Source organism: Sciurus carolinensis, chromosome 3, assembly GCF_902686445.1.
Source record: "Sciurus carolinensis chromosome 3, mSciCar1.2, whole genome shotgun sequence".
Lineage (NCBI taxonomy): Eukaryota > Metazoa > Chordata > Mammalia > Rodentia > Sciuridae > Sciurus > Sciurus carolinensis.
In genome coordinates this window covers 183,431,502-183,456,985 of record NC_062215.1, presented here as the reverse complement: position 1 = coordinate 183,456,985, position 25,484 = coordinate 183,431,502, and the positions used below count along the sequence as shown (strand labels likewise).

Genomic DNA, 25,484 nt, shown 5'->3' with positions numbered 1-25,484 from the left:
TGGAGCAGTGAGCCTGGGCGTCTTCTCACCCATTCTGTCAATGACCATTTGCTCTCCTAGGGTGGACACAGGGAGGATGGTCAGCCAGTGATGGTGGCAACGCTGAGCAGGGGTGGAGCCAGGATGGGTACCTCCCCAGGAAGGGAGAGAAGCCTGGAGTCACACACAAGGACAGCGAGGAGCCTGGTCTAGAGCCAACCGAACGGCGGACCAGGGCCGAGGCCCACACGCCGTCCTGAGCTCCCGGGCTTGCTGGGACAGAGCCGAGAGAGGGGCCAGACCCAGAGCTGACACAGCAGAGGCTGGAGGCAGGAGGCACCCTCTGTCCAGGGTCTCTCACACAGTAGGTCTAGGAACCCTAAGTGCAGGGGAGGGCAGGACTTCAGCAGGGAGGTCTAGAGGGGGATCTGCCTCCCTGTGGCCCACTCCTCCACAGTCTGAGGCTCTAGGGAACAGGGTGGCCCCACAGGGTCAGGCCTGGAGGGCCTTGGGGCCCCACAGGATGCTGAGGAGTGGGTGCCTTCAGCTAGGGAGGCGTTCCAGAGCTTTCTGTGAAGAACCAGGGGTGTCCCTGCCGGAAGGTGGGCGTGACAGCGACCTGCTGTCACTCAGACGTGGCTGACCACATCCTGCTGATTGAGTGCTGGGTCCCTCTTAGGTGGCACCCAGTGGTCTACAAGCACCTTGGTCCAGCAGCCCATTTGCACACGGTGCTGAGTCAGCTCCGGGCCTTTGGATGTGGAACACACCCTGATTCCCAAGTGCAGCTGGAGGACCCAGGCAGGTGGCAGTGAGCCCAGCGGCTGGTGCCCGGCAGTGTCCACAGCACAGCCCGTCAGAGTTCCCCAAAGCAGGGGCTGCCACATGCTGGCCGCCCAGCCAGACCTCTTGCAACTCCGGAGGACAGAAGTCCAGGCGCAGGCTGTGGGCAGGCAGTGTCCTGGGGACAGCTCCAGGGAGCACCCTCCTGCCATCCCGGGCTCTGGCCTGCCAGGTCCTCACCCAGTGCGTCCATCTCCGTGTCTGAATTCCTCTTTCCTTACAGGGACACCAACCACAGGCTTAGGCCCACCTTGTGCAGAATGACCTATCTTCACCCGGTCACATCTGCAGAGACCTGAGTGTGGGGTAACACAGGCACCCAGAGTTAGCACAGGGATTTGGGGGTGCTGTCCAACCCATAACAGCCCCGGGCACCAGGACCGTCCTGAGGGAGCGGGCTTTCCTGGCACTGTGGAGGAGCTTGGCAGTGTTTGGACACAGGCTGGGGGCAGGTGGCAGATGGTACAAGCCACCTCTGAGCCTGTGTGTCGTCCACACAGTTTCGCCTGCCCAGGTGGCCAGGTAGCCCTGGTCTCCAAGGAGACAGAGTCCCTCCCTGCCCTGCTGTGCACAGGACCGAGGCTCCCAATCAGCCTGCAGCCTGGGGCGACACCCTCCCTGATTGCATTACCGGGCTCTGACGGTGCCAAGGCAGGGAGGCCACTCCACCCTTGGCAGAGCTCATCTGGCCCTGGCCCTTGGGTGGGCCTGAGTGTCCTTCTCCTCCCATGGCCAGGCTGGGCATATAGACCTGCACAGAGGGGTTCTGGGGGAGAGGGCCTGCCTGTGGCCTCAGGGAAGTACCCTGGGCAGGAGGAAGGACAGCAAGGACAAGCAAGGGCGTCCAGACAGTAGACCTTCGGGAGGATTCCTGGAGCTGAGGCTCTAGGGAACAGGGGCGGCCCCACAGGGTCAGCCCGGAGGGCCTTGGGGCCTGACGGGCAGGTGGGAGCACGGCCCAAAGCACCCAGTGCCCAGCAGAGGGACACTGTACATGAAGGTGCAGATGCCCTGTTAGACGGGCAGAGAGGGGACCCAGCCTGGGAGGCCGCAGGGGTGGGACTGCTGTGGTGTTGGGGTTTGGGGGTGGGGGAGCCCCAGGGGATCAGGCTGGGCAGGCGCTCAGCCAAGGCATCCTGTCCCCGGGAGCCAGGGCCCCCACAGGGCAGGCCAGAGGTTCCTGGGTGGGTGCGTCACCCCAGCCAAGGGGCATAGCATGGTCTGGGTTCAGCTCAGAGCAGAGACCTGGGCTGATCTGGGCTGGACCGGGCTTGAGCTGGGCTGAGGACACTCGGCCCTGGCTGCCCACAGCCCCAGACACCTGACAAGCTGCCCAGCAACGAGAGCTCTGCAGGGGGGGGCGCAGGTCACAGGGAGGGTCCAGTGTCTGGTCCCAGGTGGAGCTGCTGCTTCCCTGGTCACTGTGAAAGGTCATGTTTGGTTTTGGGTGTGTGACGCCCTGACTCTCCCCTGGCTACGAAAGCCAGGTTGTCCCCTTCACGGAGGCATGAGAGCCCCCAAAGGGGAGCAGAAAGTCTCATCAGGTGCTCGCTGGGCTCCTGAGCACCCTGCGTAGTAACCGTGCTGCTGGGCACCATCCACACACCTCTCCGTGTGCCAGGGTGCAGGGCAGGGGCCGTGGGGGCGGGGCAAACACGGTTTCCCTGAATCCAGGAGACCACGGCTCTGCGGCCCAGCGCTGCTCGGCCAGGCCTGGTCTCCTCTTCTGGGGAGACAGGAGTTGCATTCATCCTGTTCACTTGCCGACCAGCAAGCAGAGGGGTTTTGGGTGAATCTGTTGTTGACTAGGAGGGTGTGTCTACACCTGAGGGCCTCTGGCTCCGTGGGGCACAGGAAATGCTGGCTTCCAAGAGGTCAGGGCTGAGAGTGTGTGTGAGTCAAGTCTCACACGCAGGCAGAATGTAGCTGCTACACTGAGCCTGTCCGCCAGCTAAGCCGCTCAGCAAGCTACAGTCGGTGTGACCAGATCTGCCCACACAGGCTGACTATTCATGAATGAAATTTCATGGGAACCCAACCCAATATGGCTGCCCTCCGACTATAGCAGAGTTGAGGGGTTGCCAGGGACCGTGCGACCTATAAGCCTGAGATATTTGCCCTCTGACCCTTTAAGAAAAACTTCTCGGATCCCTGGGGAAACAGGATCTGCTGGGGTGGGCGTCCCTCTCCAGGCACAGGGTGGGGGTGTCCCTTTGCCTGGACTCCAGAGGTTCCCGCCTCCAGTCAAGGTTCAGCTGTCCATCCTGACAGCAGGACAAACACTGATAAGCGTCCAACAACAATAAACGGCGCAGGGACAGCAGGAGCCCATCGACCCGGCCTCGCCCGTGCGGGGCCAGCTGGGACATGTTCCGGGCACTGGCCAAGGCCAGAGCAGCCCTGGGGCCCCGAGAGGCGGGCCTGGTGCAGACCATGGCACCCCACAGGCTGCCGGTGCCTCCCCCTGAGGCCCTGCGCAAGCCCCTCTCCATCCCTGACCGACTCCTGCTGGGCCCAGGCCCCTCCAACCTGGCTCCTCGAGTACTGGAGGCCGGGGGGCTGCAGATGATCGGGCACATGAGCAAGGAGATGTTCCAGGTGGGCCTCAGTGGGCCACAGTGGGGCTGTGGTTCAGGGTGTGGTCAGTTGGGAGAGGGTCCTGACCTGTGTGCCCACGGCCCAGATCATGGAGGAGATCAAGCAGGGCATCCAGTACATGTTCCAGACCAGGAACCCCATCACGCTGGCTGTCAGCGGCTCAGGACACTGTGCCCTGGAGGTGGCCCTGTTCAACCTCCTGGAGCCCGGGGACTCCTTCCTGGTTGGCGTCAACGGCATATGGGGGCAGCGGGCTGTGGACATCGGGGAGCGTCTCGGTAAGGAGAGGGAGGGCCCGTGCGGCCTGCTGGGGTGACGCCTGCCAGCTCCCTCCATCTGCCAAGCTCTGGCTGCTGCCGGCCCCGGAGGAGTGCTCCCCAGGGTGACCTTCCTCCCCCTGCTGCAGCAGCCCACCGCCCCTCCAGGCAGGCCACAGGGCCCTCCAGGGGCCACCCTGATGGGCAGCAGCACAGACGTCCCTCTGCCCCAGCCTCCCCGATTCTGAGATGTCTCTGGAACGTGGGGTGCTGTGGGACCCCTGGCCTGCACCCGCAGCCCCGGTTCCAGGACGCCTCCGTGGCAGGATGGGGTTTCAGAGGCTGAGCGGCCCCAGGTCTCAGAACAGCCCTCTGTCTGGAGCCCATGCACCGACCCCAGCTCCCTCCTGAGGCTGGGAGGCCCCGGCTGCCAGCTGCCGGGGACACAGGACTCAGAGGCAAGGGCAGGACGGGGACGGCTCCTGGCAGCCGGCCCCGGGCTGAGGCCTGCCTGGCTCCCGCCCGTGACTGCTTCACGCAGGCCTGCCTCCGACCCCGGGCCTCTGGGGTCCCACCTGAAGAGCCCACCTGCCCGCCTGGCCTCGTGCAAGCCTAGCTCACCCTGTGTGATGAGGCCACACGGAACCCGGCTCCAGGCCTGGCTGGGCTCAGGACGGGCCAAGAAGGGCACCCGGACTTCCCACAGCCCAGGAGCCCAGCGGTGCTGGCTCTGCAGGAAGAGCAGCTCCCACTGAGCCACTCAGTTCCCTCTGAGGTCCAGCCACCTGGGCACCAGGGTGGACAGGTCCTGCCTGCCTGGGTCCACCTCTCAGCATGGCCACTGCTCCCCAGCATTGGCTCCTCAGTGTTGGGGGCTGCTCACTGCCCATTCTGCTCTGACCAGGAGCCCGCGTGCACCCCATGATCAAGGATCCAGGAGGTCACTACACCCTGCAGGAGGTGGAAGAGGTACCAGGTGCCCAGGTCTGGGGTGGAGGTGGCGGGCCCAGCAGGATGGGGTCAACATGGGGAGCTGGGCCTGGAGCTGGCCCTCAGCCCTTTTACAGGAGGGTCACCGTGCCAGGGAACAGGCGGGAAGTCTGGTTCTGTCTGGCAGGGCTGGCAGGGCTCGCAGGGCCGGGGCCAGGGATTCAGGACCTGTCCCTGACACTCGGGGTGCTGGCTGCCCCCCGGCGGGGATCAGTCCCAACTCGCAGTCGGCCTTCTGATGGCCTCAGGATGAGCAGGAGGTGGCCACCCTCTCTTGCTGCAAGTCCTCTCCTTGGAAAAAGACCCTCCTAGAGCTGAGCTGCTGAGCTTCCCCTCAGCAAACGCTGACCAGGGCCGGAGAGCTGCCCTACTCCTGCCCCAGATGGGCCTGCCCACAAAGGCGGAGGAGCCGTGTGTGCGCTGGTGTCCCCAGCCGTCCCTCACCCTCAGAAGTGCCTCTGAGAGGGAGTCCCTCCCCCGGGCTGCCCACAGCCCACCTTCTGTCCCTCAGGGGCTGGCCCAGCACAAGCCAGTGCTGCTGTTCCTGACCCATGGTGAGTCGTCCAGTGGTGTGATGCAGCCCCTGGACGGCTACGGGGATCTCTGCCACAGGTGAGCCTGTCCCTGGGGAACAGTGATGGCTCGGCCCAGGGCCTGGCTGGAGGGAGGTGCTGGTGGGACTGGCAGGTCGGCCCTGCCTGAGGGCAAGAGGTGGCCATTTCCCTGTCCCCAGTCCCACATTCCGCCTGACCCTGCCACATGGCCTTGGGCACCGGCCCCTCTCAGGCGCCACGGGATAACCCTGGGCAGGCCAGGGACTGGGGGCAGGGCTAGCGCCCCACCGCCCCACCGCTGTGCAGGCCTCATGACTGAGACCAGATCCTCCCCACCGAGCCCCAAACTGCCTCCACGTCCCCCCAGGAGGTGGGGACAGGGCACTTGAGCCAGCTGTGTGTCTGTGCAGTTGACCCCACAGCCAGGGTGGGCCCTGGGGACCCCAGGACCAGGCTGTGGGCAGGCCCTCGGGGAGCCTGCCCCGGGGAGCCTGCCTGGAAGCACAGCCACAGCCCGGATCTGCCTGGTGGGTCTGAGTCGCCCTCCCGGCTGCTGGGCTTCTTCCTAAGCATCTTCAATAAGGAGACTTGGGGTTCTCTGTGGCTCTGCCCAGCAGCCGAGAGGAGCAGCTGTTGGAGAGGGAGGCCAGGGCCTCGGCCCTCCTGGTCGGGCCTGCAGGCTTAGAGCCCGGCTGCCCCGTCTGAGCCTCACACACCCCTCTGGGGTGGGGATCCAGACACACCCCAGGCCCAGCACGGAGGCCCAACAGCCGGGCACGGCCACACCCTGGGCGGGAGAAAGTGTATCTGGAGGCCGTGGCTCCTGAGGGGGGCGGGAGGACCCTCCAGATGCCCCGTCCAGGCTGAGGCCTGGGCACCCCAGGCCACTCCTGCTTCGCTCTGCTGCCCTCTGCACCTCACCCCCCAGGTACCAGTGCCTGCTCCTGGTGGACTCTGTCGCATCCCTGGGTGGGGCCCCCATCTACATGGACCAGCAAGGTAAGGCTGGGCCCCACCGCTGGAGAGTTCTGATGGTGCAGGCCCTTGCAGAAGGTTCTATCTGACAGCCCTGCAGGCCTACCACCAGCCCACACCTGGGCACAGGGTCCTGTCTGCCTAGGCTTGGGCAGCACCAACTCCTCACTGGGTATGTAAGTTCAGTTTCTGTTACTATAACACACTACCTGAGGCAGGATAGCCCGTAAAGAAAGAAGGCTTGCTTAGCTCACGTTTGAGAGGCAGAATGTCCAAACAGCATGGCATAGCCACTGGCACCCCCACACCCCTGCCTCACCTCGTCACCTGGAGGCATCAGGGCAGAAGGACAGGTCACATAGCAAGGTAGGAACCGGAGATCAGGGAGGAGCCAGGCTCAGCCTTTCATAGCAACTCTCTTTCATAACAGCCCAGGGTCAAGTCCTGAGGGCAGCACCCAATGACCTGGCCACCTCTGCCAAGGCCCCACCCTCCCAACCTCACCACACTGAGGACAGAGCTCCCAGCACAGGGACCCCTGGGACCAACCACGTGCCCACCTTGGTAGCAGGGGTGGCCATTACAGGGACCTGCCAGCAGGGGGCATGCTCCAGCAGGGACATGGGGGCTGGACCACAGGAGCTGGGGCACCAGGCCCTGTCTGTCAGGTGCAGGGGCTGGGCTGCCTCTCCCAGTCCTGCCCCTCCTGCACAGGGGGACAAGCTGGCTCCCAGGCACAGCCTGAGGCCCTGGCTAGGACACCACAGCACCAAGGTTTGAATGCAGGGCCACTTCCCCAGCCTCCACATGAGAGCTCAGTCACCAGCCAGCGTGGGGCTGGGCCGGGCCGCAGGGCTGCTGGCGTGGCCTGCCCCAGGCGGGACCAGCCTGTCAGGAGCTGTGTCCCCAGGCATTGACGTCTTGTACTCGGGCTCCCAGAAGATCCTGAACAGCCCTCCAGGAACCGCCCTCATCTCCTTCAGCGACAAGGCCAAGTGAGTGTACTGCAGACGGACCTGTGGTGTGGAGCCCAGGAGGGAGGGACGCAGGGACGCAGGCCCGCAGCTCTCTCCACCTCCCGGCCGGGTCCCGAAGGGGTGGCCTTGCTGCAGTGGTAAGAGGAGGCCCAGACACGAGGCCCGGGCTCCCGTGTAGGACGCTTGACTGCAGTTCTGAAGTTCCCAGCTGCACACCAAGGGCCAACCAGCAGGTCCAGGGCCCGGAGCACCCAGCCCCACCTCCACCCCAGTTCCACCTCCAGGAAGTGACCAGGAGCCCACGCGGGACAGGCTAGATCCCCCACACCACTCTGCAGTGTCCAGACCTTGAGCCCAGCTCTGCAGAGGTCAGAGGGCGAGGGCGAGGTGTCAGCCTCAGTCAGGCCACCTGGGCACCATGTACCAGAACAGAGACAATTTGGGGCAAGGTCAGGGGTTCTGGGTGGCTCGTGGGCAGGGGAGACTCCAGGAGGGGCTGAGAGTGGAGCTGGACAGGCCAGTCTGGAGAGCAGGCCTCTTAGATTGCCAGGCTGCTCTGTGTCCCAGGGGCCCAGAGCAGAGAGCCGCAGCCCCTGACAGATCAAAGCAAGGGTAGAGGTGGGAGGGACGCCCGGGCGGTGAGAGGCTGCCAGCCCAGAAGAGGCGCATGGTTCCAGCCCGGCACAGAGCCCTGACCACACCCCAGCCGCCAGCCCGAGCCCCCGAGAGGGGCAGCCTCAGGAGTGGCAGCCCCAGCCCTCGGCCAGGCTGCCTCCCCTGCCATTAGGTCATTAGGGTCTGCAGAGCCGCAGACCCTCCTGACTTCAAGTGAGGGTCACCTTCAGGGACCTGCAGGAGGAGCCAGATGACCCTGTGGGCAGACAGGGGAGACAGAGAGATGGAGTGGAGGGGGCGGCCTCAGGGCCGCAGGTGATAGGGTCATGCCCACATGGGCCCCAGGGCCAGCAGGGCTGGGCAGCCTGAAGAGCCCAAGCCTGGCCCACGTGTCCCCTGGATCCCACTGCCAGCCACACCTGTCACGCAGGGCAGCCCAAAAGGGCAAGGACCTGTGCTCAGGCCACTCCCTCCCACCAGGCAGAAGTTCGATGCTCGGAAGACGAAACCCTTCTCCTTCCTCATGGACCTCCAGTGGCTGGCCAACCTCTGGGGCTGTGACGGCAAGCCCAGGATGTGAGGGGCAGGACAGGGCGGCTGGACCAGGGCGCCTCCCGCCTCACCAGCCACCCTTCAGCCTGACGCACGGGGCCCCTGCCATCTTGTCCACACCCCAGGAGGGCCCTGGGGCTCCCACGCCCTCGCCAGGCCCCTTCTCTCCCAGCCTGGACCCAGGCCCAGCAGGGTGACCCCCACACCCTCTCAGTGTCCTCCCCTGGGTCTCTGGACCTGGTCCAGCTACATCTTCCCCTTCCCAGACCTCAGTCTGTAATCCTAAAACTGGACAATACCCCTGGAAAGGGGCTGCGTGGTCAGCCTGGCCACTCCCTCCCTGCTCTCTCCCAGGTACCATCACACCTTGCCTGTCATTGGCTTGTACAGTCTGAGGGAGAGCCTGGCGCTCATGGTGGAACGGGTGAGTGTGGGGCGTGGGCCAGGGGCAGGGTCGGAGGCTGGGGAAGGCGCTGCTCCTGGAGCGGTCTGCTGGGACGGGTCTGCTGGCGGGCCCGGTCTGCAGAGAAGGAGGCACCCATGGAGCGCGGACAGTGGAGTGCCAGCCAGGGCGGCCTGGACTCAGGCTCTGAAGAGGACGGACCTGGGCAAGAGAGCCAGGACAACAGGGCCCAGGGACAGACGGGGACACGGGCAGGTGCCACTCTTTCTGCCCTTCAGTTGCTGAGGGAGGAGTGGGGTCCAGGGACGGAGCTGAGGGTCTGAGACAGGAGGGCTGGGAGGAGGGGCGGTCACAGGGACCAGGGGCAAGCAGCTGGTGACCAGCAGGCGGGCAGTTGTCTTAGTCCCTTTGTGGTGCTCTAACAGAAGACCACAGGGGTAACCTACAGATGACGGAAATCTGACCGGTAGTCCCAGAGGCAGGAAGTGCAGGTGCCAGGGCCACATCTGGTGAGGCTTCCTGCTGCGACACAGCACATCTGAAGGACTCGTGTGGGCCAGTGGCCTTTGTCACCAGCACACCAGGCCACCTCCTGAGGGAGGTCTGCCAGTGAAGCTGACCCTGCAGACCACTACAGCGCCACCCGTGTCCACGAAGAGGCTGCCACTGCTGTGGGCACAGGCCCCACCCAGAGCTGAGCAGGCCAGGCCTACAGGCTGTGGCCAGGGTGTGGCGTTGTCCTGTGCAAAGTCTCCCCTTAGGACATTGGAGGCCCAGTGTCCACTGCTCACCACCAGCCCAGAGGCCAAGAAGAACCAGGAAGGGTCCTTGGGCTGTGTCCACTCCTAATGCTGCTGCCTGAGGGCTGGCTTGGTGACGAGATGTCCCATGTGCTGGGCAGTCGCCCACACGCTGGTCACCCACACTGCTGTGTGTGTGTGTCCAAGGGGACAAGGCTGAGCTCTGAGCTGGAGAGGGAAGGAAGACAGGGCAGCAAGAGAAGGGTCCCAGGAGAGGGGGCAGTCCCAGAGGGGTCCAGTGGAATGCAGACCAGGGACACAGTGTGCTGGGAAGATGGCGGCTGTGGTGGAGACCTAGGGAACCAGCACTGGAGGTCACGGCCATGGCACTGGGAGGCCCAGGGTCGGGAAGATGACCCCTCACAGGAAGGGGGTCCTGGTTCTGATCCACTCCCTCCCTGCGAGGCCAGGAGCCCCTCCGCTTGCTGGGCAGCTCCCCCATTTCCCCAGGTGCCCACAACACACTGGTGTCCACTTTGCTCCCTTCCAGACTCAAGGGTGGGCCAGCCCCAAGCCTGTCAGGGCCCCAAGTGGGGCTCCAGTCACCTGAAGTTGGCCCACTACACCCAGGGCTGCGATCCCCAGGGAGGGGCTCCTGCCCTGCTCTGCCCAGCCAGCGTCCTGCCTCTGCCCACAGGGCCTGGAGGAGAGCTGGCAGCTGCACCGTGAGGCCACTGCGTACCTGCACGGGCGCCTGCAGGAGCTGGGCCTGCAGCTCTTCGTGAGGGACCCGGTAAGGAGGCCCAGGTTGGCCATGTTTGGGGTGGCCAGCTGAAGGGGCTGTGCTGCCCAGGGTTGACCAGGAGGGTGAGTATCTAAGTGCCTGCGGAGATGACGTTCTGCGTTCCAGTGGGAACAGTCCGCCCAACAGTGGCTGTGACCGGCCCCAGGAGGAGGGACAAGCACGGCCCCTCGACGCTGCCCAGGGAGCCCTGCAGGCAGCAGCAACCTACCCACCCCTGCTCTCTGGCCTCCTCTGGACCCCAAGGCCAGGGCAGGTGGCCCCAGGGGAGCCCTGTGAAGGGCACACAGGTCATGTGGTGGCATGTTGAGCCCAGCACTTCCTGCAGGCCATCCGGCTGCCCACGGTCACCACTGTGGCGGTGCCTGCTGGCTACGACTGGAGAGACATCGTCAGCTACATCGTAGACCACTTCGGCATCGAGATCATGGGCGGCCTCGGGCCCTCCGTGGGGAAGGTGAGTGGCTCCGCTGGACAGGGCTGGTGGCTCCAGGGCCCTGACCCAGCCCAGGCTGAGCACGGCTGTGCCCACTGGTGCCAGGCCTCCCCCAGGGTGCACCCCTCTCGGGGCATTTGTGCAGGTGGGGCCGCAGTGCATCTCCAGTCCATCCTCGCCCTGGCTTGAGGTCACTGGACACACCCTTTCCAGTTCTGCTCAGAATGTCCTTTCTTCCCTCCAACTGACCGGCAGACCCAGCTAGAAACCCCAGGCCTGGTCCAGCTGGCTCTGCGGAGCCAGAATTGCTGACTGCCTCCTGGGTGCAGAGGGCCGGCTCTGGTCTGGGCCTTTGGGGGCCTTCAGGGACCTTCATCTGTGGCCTGGACACAGCTCTTGTGTCCCTCCTGTACACTGGGTAGGGTGGTGACCATAGGGGTGAGCCCACCCTGGCTCTGCCCAACCTTGTTCAGGGCTGGGGGGCTGCAGACGGGCTGCCACATACCCTGGCCCGTGCCCACCAGGTGCTGCGGATTGGCCTGCTGGGCTGCAATGCCACCCGGGAGAATGTGGACAGGGTGACAGAGGCCCTGAGGGAGGCCCTTCAGCACTGCTCCCGGAACAAGCTGTGATCCACACCCAGCTCACACCTCCCAGAGCGGCGGGCGTGGCAGGAGCCCACACACTGTGCAAGGTCACCAGGCCTGGGGACAGGACAGCTGCTGGCCCAGCTGGGAAAGGCAGGCAGGGGCCAGGAAGAGGGAACTCCTGGAAACAGGACTTTCGAAGGAGCTGCTGTGCCCACAGGCTGCCGACCTCGGGGAATATTCAATAAAGCTCTGGTCAGCCATCTCCTCTGTGTGGGGCGGGCTGTGGGAGAGTCCACGGGGCACTTCTGCTCACCGTGCCACCCAAGTGTGGCCTTGGAGGGGCACTCCTTGTCCTGGAGCCTGTGGGCAGATCCTCCCTGCAGCTGGGGCCTGTCACCCCACTGCAGCCCCAGACGTCACCCCCCAAAACACCCTCGCATGCCACCTCCATGAGAACCCTCAGGAAGCCCCTCTCACATGGACAAGGGCCCCAGGCACGCACAGCCGACCCGTGCCATGATGGTCCAGGCCCCTCAGCCTCAGCCGCTCTGCTGCAGCAGTGCCACTCCCGAACCCCCTCCCTCGCCTCTGGTCTCTCTGGCCTTTGACCCCACCCCTCACTTGTAGGGAATTTCTGACCAGGCCAGTGGCCTGGCCCCTGGGATGTGCACAGGACCGCCACAGCTGGGCCCCCGTCTCCAGGAAGAAGACTGGGCAGGGTTCCCTCTGGGTCCATGGCACACAGCAGAGACGGCACAGTGAGCACAGCCTGACAGCTCTGTCCCTGTCTCGGAGCTGGAGGCCCTGAGCAGACAGGCGCTGCTGGCCCCCGTGCTCACAGGACCCTAAGAGACGGGCCTGAGGGCCACACAGACAGCACAGCCACGATCCAGGACAGATGCGGAGCCTGGGAGCCCAGTGAGGTCCGGGGAGGCGCCAGGAGGCACAGGGCTGTGTGGCCACGTCGTGACTGTGGCTTTGTCCAGCCTTGCTTTGGTCTCCCAGAAGCAGCCAGTGAGAGCAGAATTCACACTCGAGCAGTTAGTTTGGACCCAGGAGTCGCCCAGGGGAAGGTCCCCTCTGCCTGGCCCAGCCAGCGCACACTCAGGTCAGACCTCTAGCGCCAGATCCTTCTGCAGGCGGCTACGTTTCAGAGGGGTGGACACACGCCTGAGCCCGTCCCTGGGCACCCAGGACCTTCATTCACACTGTCACCGTGGGTCGCTCGTGGTTGAGTGGATTCCGTCGGCAGCACGTCACTGTGGCTCCTTCTCCGCTGTTGGCCGTCCGGGCTGCCCCTAGGTTGGAGCTGCGAGGAGCAGGCTCTGCGGGCTCTGCAATCCATTTTCCTCAAGTGAACAATGAGGACCCAGGTTCCGGGCTGTGGGTGGCAGGACCCCAGGACAGTGCACAGAGAGCTGCCAGCTCTGCTCCCGCCCTCCTGAAATTGAGTCTGGCTGGCTGAACTTGCAGGTCCTGGTGGCTGGTCCGTCCAGCATCTTCTCTGAGAAGTCTCACGGGGACACCCGCCCACACTGGGTAACTGCTGCCCTCCTGGCTGGCTTGTGGTGGTTCTCGGCTACATTCCAGCTGTTGCCAGAGAGCTGCGTTCTGAGCCTCTCCTCCGCTCCTAATGGCATCTCCAAAAGTTGGAGCTTTTATTTTGGGAAGAGCTATTTATGGCTGTTTTCTCTCAGGTCGAGAAGTGTTTCCTACGTGAGGTTGAGTGAAACCTCCATCCTCCTCCTCGGGCAGCTCTGGGTGCAGATCCGACCTGCCCAGTCCTGCGCGGGTGGAGGGACCAGAGCGCATGCTCATCCAGAGCACACTGTCAGTGTCCTAGCCACGTCCACTGAACAGACCGCAGACCCGGGGATTCCCATCCTAGATCCGTTCAACTGCCGTGGGAAATTTGGAATTGTCTTGTCTGTTTCTTGTTTCTTGTCTGTTTCTGCTCCCTGGAGTTTTGATTGGAACTGCATCCAATCTATGTATCAAGTTAAAGATGGCAGAAACCATCAAAATATCACAAATTCCAGTCCAGGACATTAGTCAGGTGTTCTTAAATTGCTCTAAGCGATGTTGCTAGTTCTTTTTGCAGAGCTCCTGCACATATTTTTCATTTGGTTTATTCCTGGGTGTTTGATATTTTTTATTTTTTTGATGCTGTTTTAAATGGTATTTTAAAATCCCAGTTCCAGCGGATCATTTGTAATATGTAGTGTAGTGATTTCTGCATGGACCCTGTGTCTTCCGACCTAGCTAGACGCACTGGGCCTGGCGGCCTGTGCAGAACCCCTTGGCTTCTCTAGGCGGGAGAGGACGTTGTCCGTGGGTGGTGAGCGCTGAGCTGCTTTCCCAGTCCAGCCTCTGGTTAGCCACCCTGGTGCAGGCGAGGTGCACCTCAGACGCAGAGGTGACGTGGAGAGCAGATCCCCGTGGTGCGGGAGCACGTGGGCTGTGGTGTTGGCAGGGCCCTGCTGGGAGACCTCTGCTGGCAGGACACCAGGGAAGCCTTCCGGGCCAGGACCTTTCTGTAGAGAAAGGCTTTTTAAATGAGTTCAGATGTTTTAATAGAAGCGACGCCTCTGGTCGGCCTTCCTTCCTGCTCCACTTGGCATGTTCGGGTGTCCTGAGTTGGAGTGAGGTCGTTGGTGGACCTTGGTTGTCCTTCCCTGCTCTAGGGTCCTCGGGGCCCCTTCTCTGCTCCTGACGCTCTCTGCGGTGACTCGCAGCTCCTCTCCTTTCCCAGCCATCAGTCAGGGTGGGCCTCCTGGCTTTCCTGTCCTTCGCTCTCTGTTGATGTCCACTCTGACTGCATCCGCCCCTTCGCAGGGTCTTCTTTGGCTGTGATGTCCTCTTCTTTCGTAGGGACTCCAGCTCCTGCTGCCTGGGGTGGTGTGCTCGTCCTGGGGCTGCTCCTCTTCCCCTGGCTTCTCTGGGAAGCTTGGACTGAAGCATCTTTTCTGACACGAGCGACTAAGGCTTAGGAATCCCTCTGACCCTTCCTTGGCCACATCTCCCAACGTTCCCACAGCCGATGCTGTCACCAGTTAAATACGCTGGGTTCCCTGTGACTTCTTCCTAGACGCGTGATGTGTTGTTCGGGATACTTGGGGACACTGTGAACCTCGTTTTGTCCTCGCTGCGTCTGTTGAGGAGGGAGTCAGGTGTTGGGTGTCCTGTCCCCATGGGAGCGAGCTGCGGTGGGAGGTGGAGATGCAGTCTCCCTCTGGACCAGGTGGAGATGCAGTCTCCCTCTGGACCAGGTGGAGATGCAGTCTCCCTCTGGACCAGGTGGAGATGCAGTCTCCCTCTGGACCAGGTGGACATGCAGTCTCCCTCTGGACCAGGTGGACATGCAGTCTCCCTCTGGACCAGGTGGAGATGCAGTCTCCCTCTGGACCAGGTGGACATGCAGTCTCCTCTGGACCAGGTGGACATGCAGTCTCCCTCTGGACCAGGTGGACATGCAGTCTCCCTCTGGACCAGGTGGACATGCAGTCTCCTCTGGACCAGGTGGACATGCAGTCTCCTCTGGACCAGGTGAACATGCAGTCTCCTCTGGACCAGGTGGAGATGCAGTCTCCTCTGGACCAGGTGGACATGCAGTCTCCTTCTGGACCAGGTGGACATGCAATCCCCTCTGGGCTGCCCTCTGAACTCCTGCAGGGAGCTTGTCACCTCCTGTCAGTACCAGAGAGGGTGTCCAAACCCCCAAGGCAGAGGCCGTGGCCTTCTGCTCTGCCCTCTGTCCCTGTGACCTCTGAGGGTCTGAGGTCAGGACTGCTATCCTGAGAAGGTGCCCTGTCCCACCCCGGCAGAGCTGTATCCCTGTGGCACCGGTGACGGAGTCCACCTGCTCCTCCTGCTCCTGGCCTCAGGCCACAGAAATGGACACCTTCCATTTCTGGGAGGACTCTCCCTTCACTGTGCCCTGGAAAGGCTGAGTTGAAAGGGTCCATTTTGGGTGGCCACCCACAGAGCAAGCCACCAGGAGCCAGGCTCCAATCTCCTTGCTACGACCAGCAACAGCCATGTGTGGCGTGGGTCACCAACGCAATGGCAGGATGGTCGAGGCCACTGTCCTTGTAATGAACTGTCCTCCCACCCTACTCAGACTGGGCCTGCAGGGACCATGCCCACCGTCCCATAGTTGGCTGCACACACCACTGCTGCCCCCAACACAGGACCGTGACTGCACTCAGAGCCCAGGGGCAGCTCAGAGCAGAGTGCACTTGCGTCACCTGGCAGGGACCGTACCCTACGAGGCTGACACCCTCAGATGCCCTTGCTTGGACCTCAGCTCCCACGCTGGTTGTGCCAGATGCCGCGAGGCACTGTTCTCATGGATTCCCTGGGCCCTGCGGTTGGAGGGTGGCATGGCCTGCTGAGCAGCCCCTGGGCTCTGGCCACTCAGCTCACAGCCTCACCATCCCCCTGAGTGGCGTGTGCAGCCTCCACCATCCACCCAGGGCTCTGAGCACCTTCCTGCTCCCTGTGGTGGGTAGACAAGGTCTCAGCTGCCCGTCCCTGGGCCACCCTGCAGCTCCTTCTTGGGACATGAGGCTCCTCCCTGGCCTGCAGTGCTGCCTGGAAGGATCCCCTCTTCTAGATGCCCATCACAGGGGCAGGGGCAAGGGCAGGGCACGAGGACCTTCCTGCTCCCTGGTGCTACTGCCAGTTCAGAGCCTGGCCCACAGCCCTCAAAGACCCTGGCACTTGCTTTGCTGTGTGGCTGCCCAGTCACCAGGCCTCTGATCCCCAGGAGGAGACTGGGAGCCATGGACTGCCTATTCCCGCCCAGGACCCAGGGTGGGCTGCGAATACCACCGAGCCCCTGAAGAGGAGGCAGGGTAGAAATGTGCTCTGGGCTGAGGCACCGGAAGGTCACAGGCTGCAGGCAGGCAGCCATGGGCTGACAGGGGTGTGGGCAGGGGGAGCCACAGGAAGAGGACCAACCGTCGGACGCCAGGAGAACCGTGTCAGAGGGACCCTTCCACATGAGCGGTGCAGGAGGCACAGCCTGCCGAGCTGTGGGGTCCCTCTGCTGGCCCCGGGGCCCCTGTGAACCGGAGGTGGGGACGGCGAGGGAGGGTCACTCACAGAGAACGACAAGGCTTGAAAGTCTGCGTGCCAGTCTCCTCTATTCTGGGCTCCCATACTTCCACTCAGAGCTCGGGCCCTGGCACCCTCCCGCTGCATGTGTGTGTGTTGTTTTGCCCACGATCTGGGCAGCATTTTGATGCAGACATGGGGAGGTCTCTGCTCTGCCCCAGGTACTCAGTCCTCCTGACGGGGCCACCTGGGGTGGATCAGCATGTGTCCATGAGGCCTGGGACACGGTGCCACCCAGCACACACTCTCGCAGCTGCCCCCGGACAGTCTGAGGGCTCCCAGGAGCACAGTCCCTCCACCGCCCCCTCAAGGAGAGCCCACCCCTCTCCCACCCCTCTCCACGTCCCAGGAGCCTCTGTGGGCAGCAGAGCCCGGGGCCCAGCTCAGCTCTCCTCACGGCGCAGGGCCTTGGTCTTCTGGAAGACGCTCTGCATGGCCAAGACGCGGTGCCGATCCTGGATGTTGAAGACCTGGAACTGCAGGCGGGCAGGGAGGGAGGGTCATGGAGAATCCAGGCCACCCCAGTCGCAAAGCACCACAGGGCCCAGAAGACAGCACTCCCTGCCCTGGGCCCTCCCTCGGCCGTGACCCAGTCTCAGGACCCTCCCACACGTAGGCTGCAGCCACTGGGAGCTGGCCGAAGGCTCCCGGCCACCACACCACCCCACCTGCTGACCCAGAGCCTGTACTGGGGTCCTCCTGCTGGCCAGGGTGTCAATTCCTAAATGGAGGTGGGGCAGGGGAGTCGGGGGACCCACTGCCCAGTGGCGTGGAAGGAGGTGGTATGAGGGTGGGTGACGCAGGGCCAGCCTTTGCAAGGGGACAGGACCAGGCCCTGTGGGGCGGAGGGCAGCTGGTGGAGAAGCAGGCGCCCCGCAACGCGGAAGGCGGCACTTGGGAGGAAGGGAATCTCAGGGTAGGCAGCGGGCTCCAGCATCTGCCATGTGTGGGTGAAGGGGCGTCTCAGACAGGCTGCCCTGGTTCCCGGGGACCACCTCTGAGGAGGGCTGCACGGTCCCTGACCGTGGGCGCTCACATCTGCCACCACCTCTGCCCAGAGGCCTGACCTCACTGGCCTGTCCTGGGCTCCCAACTGGGGGGTGCGGCCAGGGTGCTGGACAAGGCTCTGTTCCCACCCTCACGGGATTCTGGGTCCACCGGGCCAGGGCGCCCACCTTGTCCAGCAAGACGTCGAAGTAGGCAGTGGTCCAGTAGGTGGGGTCACTGGCCGGCAGCTGCAGGAGGGCCTTGACCCCGGTGTCCACGCGCGGAGGGGCGCTGCGGCCCAGGTGCGTGGCGTGGATGCGCAGGGAGGCCTCGGGCCGGCGGGCGAAGCTCTCCACGCGCTGGTAGACGGCGCTGAGGTCCAGGCCGCAGCTCCGCAGCAGGTTGTGCCGCGGCTGCAGCGGGTGCGGCAGGTTCCGCGTGGCCAGGCAGCAGAGCAGCACCACCAGGACCCGGTAGACGGCGCCCTGCAGCTCCGCCCAGTCCTCGGGCGTCGGGAAGAGCGCGGAGGCCCACAGCAGCGCCACCTGCGCACAGCAGCCGCCTGCCCTCGCTGCCCCTCCGCCCGCCCTCCACCTCCCAACTCCCTCAGGGAGCCCGGCCCCTCCAACCCCTGGGCTCCCCCACTGTCCCCCACAGCCCAACCCAGTGGGCCCCTCATGGAGGATGGGAGCTTTGTCCCCAGGCACCTCCTCCTCCCTCCTGCCCAGGCCCCTCCTGTCCCTCGGCTTCGCTGCTGGGTCCTCAGGCCCCTCTCCTTCCACGTCCTCTCAGCTCAGTTTGAGAATCAGGAGCCATTGTGCCCCCATCAACTTTGGCCAAAGGCCTGAGAGGTCAGAGAGTGGCCTGAGGCACACGGGAGACCCTGGACAGAGCCGTGGTCTGAGGACAGGTCAAGACCTCTCCCTGAACACCCGAGCCAAGCAGAGGGCCCTTCATCCCTGGAGCAGAGGGGCTGTCCTGTGGGGCCCCAGACTCCACAACCCAGGAGTGGCACAGGCTGGCCTCACGGGGGTCACAGGATGCTGCAGCCACACCTGCCACCACCCTCCTGAACGTGGCCTTGCATCCTCAGGGCTGGAGTCCTCCAGACGCAGCCCTTCCCAGGCTGCCCACCAGCAGGAGCCAGCACGAGGGACATGCCAGGTGCCCCTGCTCCTGGCTCCCTGGTCAAGACTCTGGCAACCCAGGCAGGGCAGGCGTGGGCGCCAGCACCCTCCCACATACCTTCAGGTGGTCAAAGTTCAGGCCAGGGCTCTGGCCGCCGTCCCGCCAGCTCTCATGGTTCACCCTGTCCAGAATGGAGAGGCTGTCCAGGCGGTGGCCTCGGAGAGAGCCCAGCACACCCAGCAGCTGGGTGAGGGGGTAGCCACTGGAGGTCCTGGAAGCACAGACCTACTCGGTCAGGCCTGGGCTACTCTTGGCTCCAGGCACTGAGTTTATCCCCCGGAAGAAGCAGCCCAGCCTCTGCCACTGCCCCAGGTTGGAGCCCTGAGTGTGACGGCAGCCAGGCTGGGCTGCAGCCTGTTCTGTGAGGTCCTGGCCACTGCCCACTCTTCTCAGGAACTGACCAGGGGACATTCAGTGAGCAACCCAGTTTTCATGGACTCCCCTGCCAGGATGTGGAGACATGTGGGAGCTCAGGGTCAGCTGGCACCTGGAGAGACGGGACGGTATCTCGGACCCGCCTGGCTAGGGCAGCAGCTCCTGCTCCCTAGGCAGGAGGTCAGTGGACCCTGGGCCTGGGGGTGATGCCAGCTCACCCTGGGGCCACTCAGGAAGCCTGAGCCCACCAGGCAGGCAACAGTGGTGGGTCAGGACTGCCACCGACGTCCGGGGCACTCACTGTGTGCTTGCTGACCCGACCAAGGGGTGGACTCTCCACTGGGAGTCCCAGTGCCCATGGGTCCCTGCCGCAGCAGCGGCTGCAGGGACTACACCAGGAAGGCCTCTCTCTCCTTCCGAGGTGGATGGGGTTGCTCAGCAACCCTGGTCACAGCCTTGCTCTGCACAAGGGGCCAGGGGCGGGCGGGAAGTGAGGTGCCCCCAGGAATCCTGCTGAACCTCTGCTGCAAGACAGCACCACCTTGGGGCATGTGGGCTGCTGGGCAAGTCACCCTGGCCAAAGCACATGCTCTAGGACGCGGGGACCAATCAGTCAGATTGGGGTGGGACTTGGTTCCCGGCCTTCATTTGGGTCTCAGAGGTCTCAGCCTCTGCCGCCTCCTTCCCTATCATAAACATGACTCAAAGGCAGGGGCCCCACCAAGATTAGAGGGTCCTGGGAACAGAGATTGGAAGACCCAAGGAGGGGCCTCTGGAGGCCAGGGCCAGTGGGGCAGGGGCAGCTGTAGCTAACTCCTGGGGTGGGGGAGCCACCTGGAAGGGATCACAGATGGAAGGTGCCAGCAAGCTCCACTGCAGGTTTGGCTGGACTCCGACCACCCTTGCCTTGTGGGGACCTGCAACAGCCTGGACACTCCTCTCCACGGGAGGGTCCCATCCCACACGGCCTCCTGCACTTCAGGTCTCTCATCACACCATCTCCCCACCTCGGAGGGGACGCAGCTGTACCTCCCTGGGGCCATGGGCCACCTGCTTGAGAGGACGGGGCTGCATCCTGAATTCCCCCAGACCCAGGAGCCTCAGTATGAAGTGGAAAGCCAGCGGGCAGGGTCAGGCAGGGCCTGCAGATGCTCCTGATGGGAGAGGGAGGCCCCAGGCTGCAGAACCCCTCTTGCCTGCTCTCCAAGACCCAGAGACCCAGGAAGGGCAGCTAGTTACCTCCAGTGTTGGGTGCTGGCGGGCACCAGGTCCACCCCATGGCCCACAATTCTTCTCAAGGTGTCCTCAGGGAATCCAGGCATCAACTGGGTCCACTCCAGGGTGGGCGCACCTTGCTTCCTCCTCACTACAGGCACAATGTTGAAGCGGATCTTCCTCCAGCCGCTGGACACCAGCAGGGACAGGCGGAGCTGCTCCTCCCTCAGACTGGCCGCGTTCAATGAACCTGCAAGGACCCTACTGTAGGCCAGATGCCCTCTCCTGGCCTGTCCCCACCTCTACCCCAAACACTCCACCCTGGATGCCTCTGTCCATGCAGGAACAATGGCCAAGTGAGCAGCTGGCCATGCCTGCACCACAAGGCCACCGTGGGGCAATGGCCAGCCTGGTGACTCTGAGCCCCAGTGATGCCAGCACCTACCTTTGTGGACTCTGCCTTGCCAGGCACCTCCCCCTGCTGGTGGCCCCAGCCTGCCGACCATGCCCCCCAGACCTCTGGGCTCTGCCCACACCTATGGCCGGGGTCCTGCTTCAGACCACACTTGGCAGCATTTGCTGCCCAGCAGAGCTCAGGCCCAGGAGCAGCAGTGGGCCAGGCACTGTCCCGGCCTGCAGGCTGGAAGCTGGAGGGCTGCATAGCGGGCTTCAGAGCCTCCCTCAAGCCCCTGGGTCCTGTGTGGGCCCTGGGCAGCTCAAGGCACGCAGCCCTTAACTAGTGGCCATGACATTTCACTCTGAGGACTATCTGTGCGCTACACAGGCTGACCTGGGCATCTCCCCAGTGCCCCCTCAGACCTTAGGAACAGCTGTGGGCACTCTTGGGCCCCTGCACTCCTCTCCTGGACCTCTGCACCCCTCTGAGCCTGACAAATCTGCAGAGGACAGCCTCAGCTACCAGGCCACCAGCAGAGCCTGGGGGTCAGTTCTTCCCTCTAGGCAGCCTGTGACCAGGGAGGACAGATGGATGTGATGGTCCAGTCCTCTACTGAAGGGTGGAGAGGAAGGGGTACCAAGGCCTCAGCTGCTCCTTCCCCCTCCAAAGCAAATCAATGCCAGGGGAAGTATGGGGCTTGTCTCAGGAGGTGTCCAGCACAGGCTGGGCAGTCTGCCCTCCCTCCTCAGCACTGCCCAGCAAGGTTGCCTGGGTCAGGGACCAGGAGCCAGGCAAGTGCCACAGGGAATCCCAGGACGTGATCCTTGGAGAAAGGCCCCACAGTGAGTGGGCCACCGTCCCACCACCCCCAGGAAGAAGCCTGGCTCCTCGTGTGGACCCTCAGCACCTTCCTGCAGGGCTGCACCAGGGACCTGCTGGGCCACTCCATCCCAGGTGGGCCTCGATTTCCCCCTCAGCAAAAGGAAAGGAAAGCAGCCCCCCTCAGCTGCCACCTTCTTTGGCAGCTGTGCCTTCCTGTCTGCCGTTGGTCACACATTGTGTCTGCGAAATGGCAGCTTGGAAAGCAGCCAGCCACACCTGCACGCGTGGGCCAGCACCGCCCCGGCTGGTCTCACCGGTTCCAGGGTGGGGGTGGCCTGAACTCTGCCACCCTGGCTGTGTGCCTTCCTTTTAAGGAAGGTGTCAGAAGCAGTGCCTGGCATCTCCCTGCACCCAGCTCAGACCCCAGGGAGGGGCTGCTCTCTCGGCAGGGGCATGGGTGTGAGGAGGGGCTGGAGGCTGAGATCATCCTGAAATGGCCCCAGAGCCCCCTGTTCACCCAACAGGGGGTTGTTGCCCAGCAGGTGATGGGACCAGCAGCCAATGACCGTGTTAGGTCAGGCGAGAAGACAGAAAGGCCCCACCACACTGCCCACAGTAATTAGAAGCTTCCGAAGATGACCCAATACGAAGCCAAGGAGCTGGGGGAGCAGAGGCCAGACACCTAATGACAGTCTCTGGTCACCCCAGAGGTCATCCCCTGACCCCAGAATACCCTCCGGGCAGGTCTGGAGAGGGGCTGACCTAGGAAACTTCTCTCTTGATGTGGGTCCTCGGCCCAGCCTGCAGCCTGGGTTATGCTGGGCAGCCTTCCCAGGACCTGCAGGAAGCCCAGAGGAAAGGTGCGGCAGGTGACTGAGGATCCAGACGTGTGTTCATCCATGGGCTGGGCAGCCTGGATGGCCTCTGCCCCTCAGTGAGGTGGGCTGACAACCCCAGTCCATGGGAAGTGGCAGCGACTGCCGTCGCATGCCTGTCTCTCCCAAGAAAAGCAGGACATTCTGTCTCAGTCCCCAGTGCCCTGCCAAGACAGCCCGGCACCCTTGTTCTGACCCCAGGATGGCAGGCTCCGTCCCTCAGGGCCCACAGTGCTGCTCCTGCCCAGGCTGCCAGCTCCTTGCACCACCCAGCTGCCCTGGACCCGCAGGAGCCTGCCCCCTGGGAGCACATCAGCAGACGCCAGATGGAGCCTGAGACCAGGCCGCTTGCGCCTTTGGAAGTGCCCAGTCTGCAGCCTGCCATGGTCCCGGGACACCCATGAGCACCTCGGCCCTCGTGGAGACCCCTGGGCACGCACCTGCCCCTACAGATACACGTGCTTTCACGTGTGCACACTCACGCACACGTGCACACTCACACGCATGTGCACACACAGCCTGGGCAATGTGAGCAAAGGCTGATGTGGGGATGGCCACGACCCCCTCGTGACGGGCCGTGACAACAGCCTGGAACCACGTTGGGCCCGCGTCACGCCTGCTGGGCGTGAAGTGTCCAGCCATTCGCAAAGGAACATCCACGAACATCGCTGCAGAACCAGGTCAGGTGGAAAGCAGAGTCCGTGTGGGGCTCAGGGCTGGAAGGGCCACCACCCCAACGCCTGCACCCACAATCGCACCGTGCACACGCGCAGGGCACGCTCGAGCTCGGGGCAGGCACGCCTCAGCAGCACAGAGTGCGCGCCCACATTCACAGACACACAGGGCCCTCCGTACCTGGCGGGATGAGGCGGTGGTGCCTGCAGTACACGATGGCGGCCACCAGCAGGTCCTTGAGGACACGCAGGACCTTGCCAGGCACGATGTGGCCACAGCACTGGCCGTTGCTCTGGTCCACACAGGTGCTGAAGACGTCCTCCGTCTTCCACTGCTCCAGGCCGGCCGCTTCCCTGGGGACGCCCAGGTGGCAGAGGGCAGGGCTGTCCTCTGGCTCTGGGGCCTCCAGCTCCTCAATCAAGAGGGCCTCGGCGTCCACCCACAGGGGCACCTCCACGTCCAGCGGGTCCTCCGAGGAGCGCAGGGAGAACTGGAAGGCCCCCAGGTCTCGGGAGTAGTCCACGAGGAAGCGGGGGTCCAGGGCGTGCACCCGCTCCAGCAGGGCCAGCACCTCGTTCTCCGCTCGCTGATAGTCCTGGGCTCGGGGCGCCTCCCGCGACCGGACGGCGTGCAGGAAGTGGTGCCACAGGGACACCTGCACGGCCATGGTTGGAGACAGCCGTCCCCGCGGCAGCAGCAGGCGAGGGCGAGACAGCCGTCCCCGCGGCAGCAGCAGGCGAGCGCACCCAGGACCTCTCTGCAGGCGGCTGTAGGCGGCTGGGCGGAGGAGCAGGCCCCTGCCCAGGTGAGGAGCAGGTCTGCAGGTGGGGCTCAGCTCACCACCGAGCAGAGTCCAGAGTGACCGGCCTGGTGCAGAGGGGCAAACAGCTGGCTGGGAGCCCAGGCTCTGAAGTGGCCGTGAGTCAGTCCCCAGCTCCTAGGAATGCCACAGGCCCGCCCAGGGAGGGGGCCGGCCCTGTCACCACTCTCCTCCTGCCCCTCCCTCCAGACCAGCCCCATCTCAGGCCACAGCAGCAGCGCGGCCAGGCCCAGTGTCCTGGGAGGGGGCTGTGTTCCCGACGCCCATTTCCCCATTCCAGAGCCAGGTGGCCCGGTCTGCAAATCAGGCCTTCCCTGCCCCAACCTCCCCGCCAGGCTGGAGGGGACACAGGCATCCCCAGGATCCTGATGAGGAGAGGGACACAGGCCCAGGCTGTCCAGACCCCAGTACAGCCCTCTTAGTCAGCCTGGAGGCCAAGAGCCTCAGCCCCCAGGCAGCCTCCACACCTGTGCCCTGCCAAGCACGGGAGCCTCCACTCAGCAGCCCAGGTGTGACTCCCACTTCCCCACTGACGTCCACCACCAGGCTGGAGTCCTGAGGCCAGCCAGCCCGCCCTCCTGGCTTCCTCAGGGGAGCCAGCACCATTTGGCAGGGAGCTGCGCTGCCGGGTTTGGGGGAAGCAGCCTCCTGGTGGCTCCGCCCCGCCACCTGGAAGGCCTCACCCTGACACTCTCCACTCACCCTCCACACTCCACACCAGCCCGGGCTCCCTGCCCGCCTCCTCCCTGCGCAGGGCTGTGCAAGTCTGGACCGGCAGGCGGGAGCCACCCCCGCCCCCGACCCTTGGTCCCCAGCTGGCAGTGTGCAGAGGTTGCTCAGCCGCTGGGCCACCTGCAGCAGTGACATGGAGACAGCCTGCACAAGCTGGTGTGGCTCCAGGTCAGATCTGCAGCAGAACCAGACCTGGGGAGGCCTGGAGGCCAGGGGCTACTGCTCGGTTCCTGGCACTTGGAAACCCCCTTTGGGCTACAGCCCCAGGAGCAGTGTCTGCTTCAGGTCTCCCTCAGCAGGAAAGCTGTCCTTCCTCCACCTGGCCCTGTCCTGTCCACTGGGGCTGCCCAGGGCACATCTACCCCCACCCGGGGTGGCTGCTCAGGCTCCAGGAGCCCAAACACTGCAACTGCCATGCCATGGTCCCTGATTCCACAGGACTCTGGCCTGGGCCCTCCTGCAGAGCTCCAAGGTCCTGCAGTCCTGGACAGCCTTGTCCTGACCCTCAGCCTCAGCTGTCCATTCTAAACACCAGGCCTCTGAGACCTAGGGAGAGCAGGGCCTTCGCACGTCACCTGCCACCTGTGAGCCACGGCCATGGGGTACTGCTGCCCAGGGAGCTCACACACCAGCTCCTCTCCAGTGACCTGGCAGACTCTGTCCTCCCTGGACCTCAGCTGACATTAGAGCCTGGGGCCAGTTCCTCTGATTGGTGATAGTTGGCCTCCTTGGTGTGTCCTGGAGGTGGGCGCAATGCCTGTGTTCAGCGTGGACAACACTGGGAAATGGTGGATGAATGAAGGCCTGAAAAGCTGGACCTGGGCAGGGCCTGGGCTTGCAGGGACACAACGGAGGATTGGCAGAGAGGGGAGGGCAAGGGTGCTGGTCAGGGACACGGCACTGCCCTCACTGGCCGGGAAACCTTTGGCCACTAAGGAGCCAAGTTCTTAGTGGCCTGCAGCAGGACCC

At 64.1% G+C, this 25,484-nt stretch overlaps 2 protein-coding genes across 3 annotated transcripts; one reads left to right on the top strand and one right to left on the bottom strand.

Moving 5' to 3' along the window:
• The first annotated feature begins 3,085 nt into the window (after positions 1-3,085).
• Agxt (alanine--glyoxylate aminotransferase) lies at positions 3,086-13,354 on the top strand. Of its 2 annotated transcripts, XR_007107927.1 has the most exons (12): positions 3,086-3,420; positions 3,506-3,698; positions 4,582-4,646; positions 5,179-5,279; positions 6,150-6,220; positions 7,107-7,191; positions 8,269-8,364; positions 8,695-8,764; positions 10,181-10,276; positions 10,614-10,742; positions 11,246-11,563; positions 11,939-13,354. XR_007107927.1 is itself a non-coding variant. In XM_047547320.1 (11 exons), exons 1-11 carry the CDS (start codon positions 3,190-3,192, stop codon positions 11,351-11,353), a joined length of 1,245 nt encoding a protein of 414 aa, XP_047403276.1. In that variant the 5' UTR covers positions 3,086-3,189; the 3' UTR covers positions 11,354-11,573. The 2 variants fall into 2 exon arrangements, 1 of the variants encoding a protein (XP_047403276.1); XM_047547320.1 differs by lacking the exon at positions 11,939-13,354 and having other exon boundaries at positions 11,246-11,573.
• Positions 13,355-16,439: 3,085 nt separating this feature from the next.
• Positions 16,440-24,404, bottom strand: Mab21l4 (mab-21 like 4). Its single transcript, XM_047545741.1, has 6 exons — positions 24,251-24,404; positions 23,144-23,830; positions 20,219-20,444; positions 18,662-18,815; positions 17,605-17,961; positions 16,440-16,905 (listed from the first exon to the last, which is right to left on the bottom strand). Exons 1-6 carry the CDS (start codon positions 24,387-24,389, stop codon positions 16,813-16,815), a joined length of 1,656 nt encoding a protein of 551 aa, XP_047401697.1. The 5' UTR covers positions 24,390-24,404; the 3' UTR covers positions 16,440-16,812.
• Between the last annotated feature and the right edge of the window lie 1,080 nt (positions 24,405-25,484).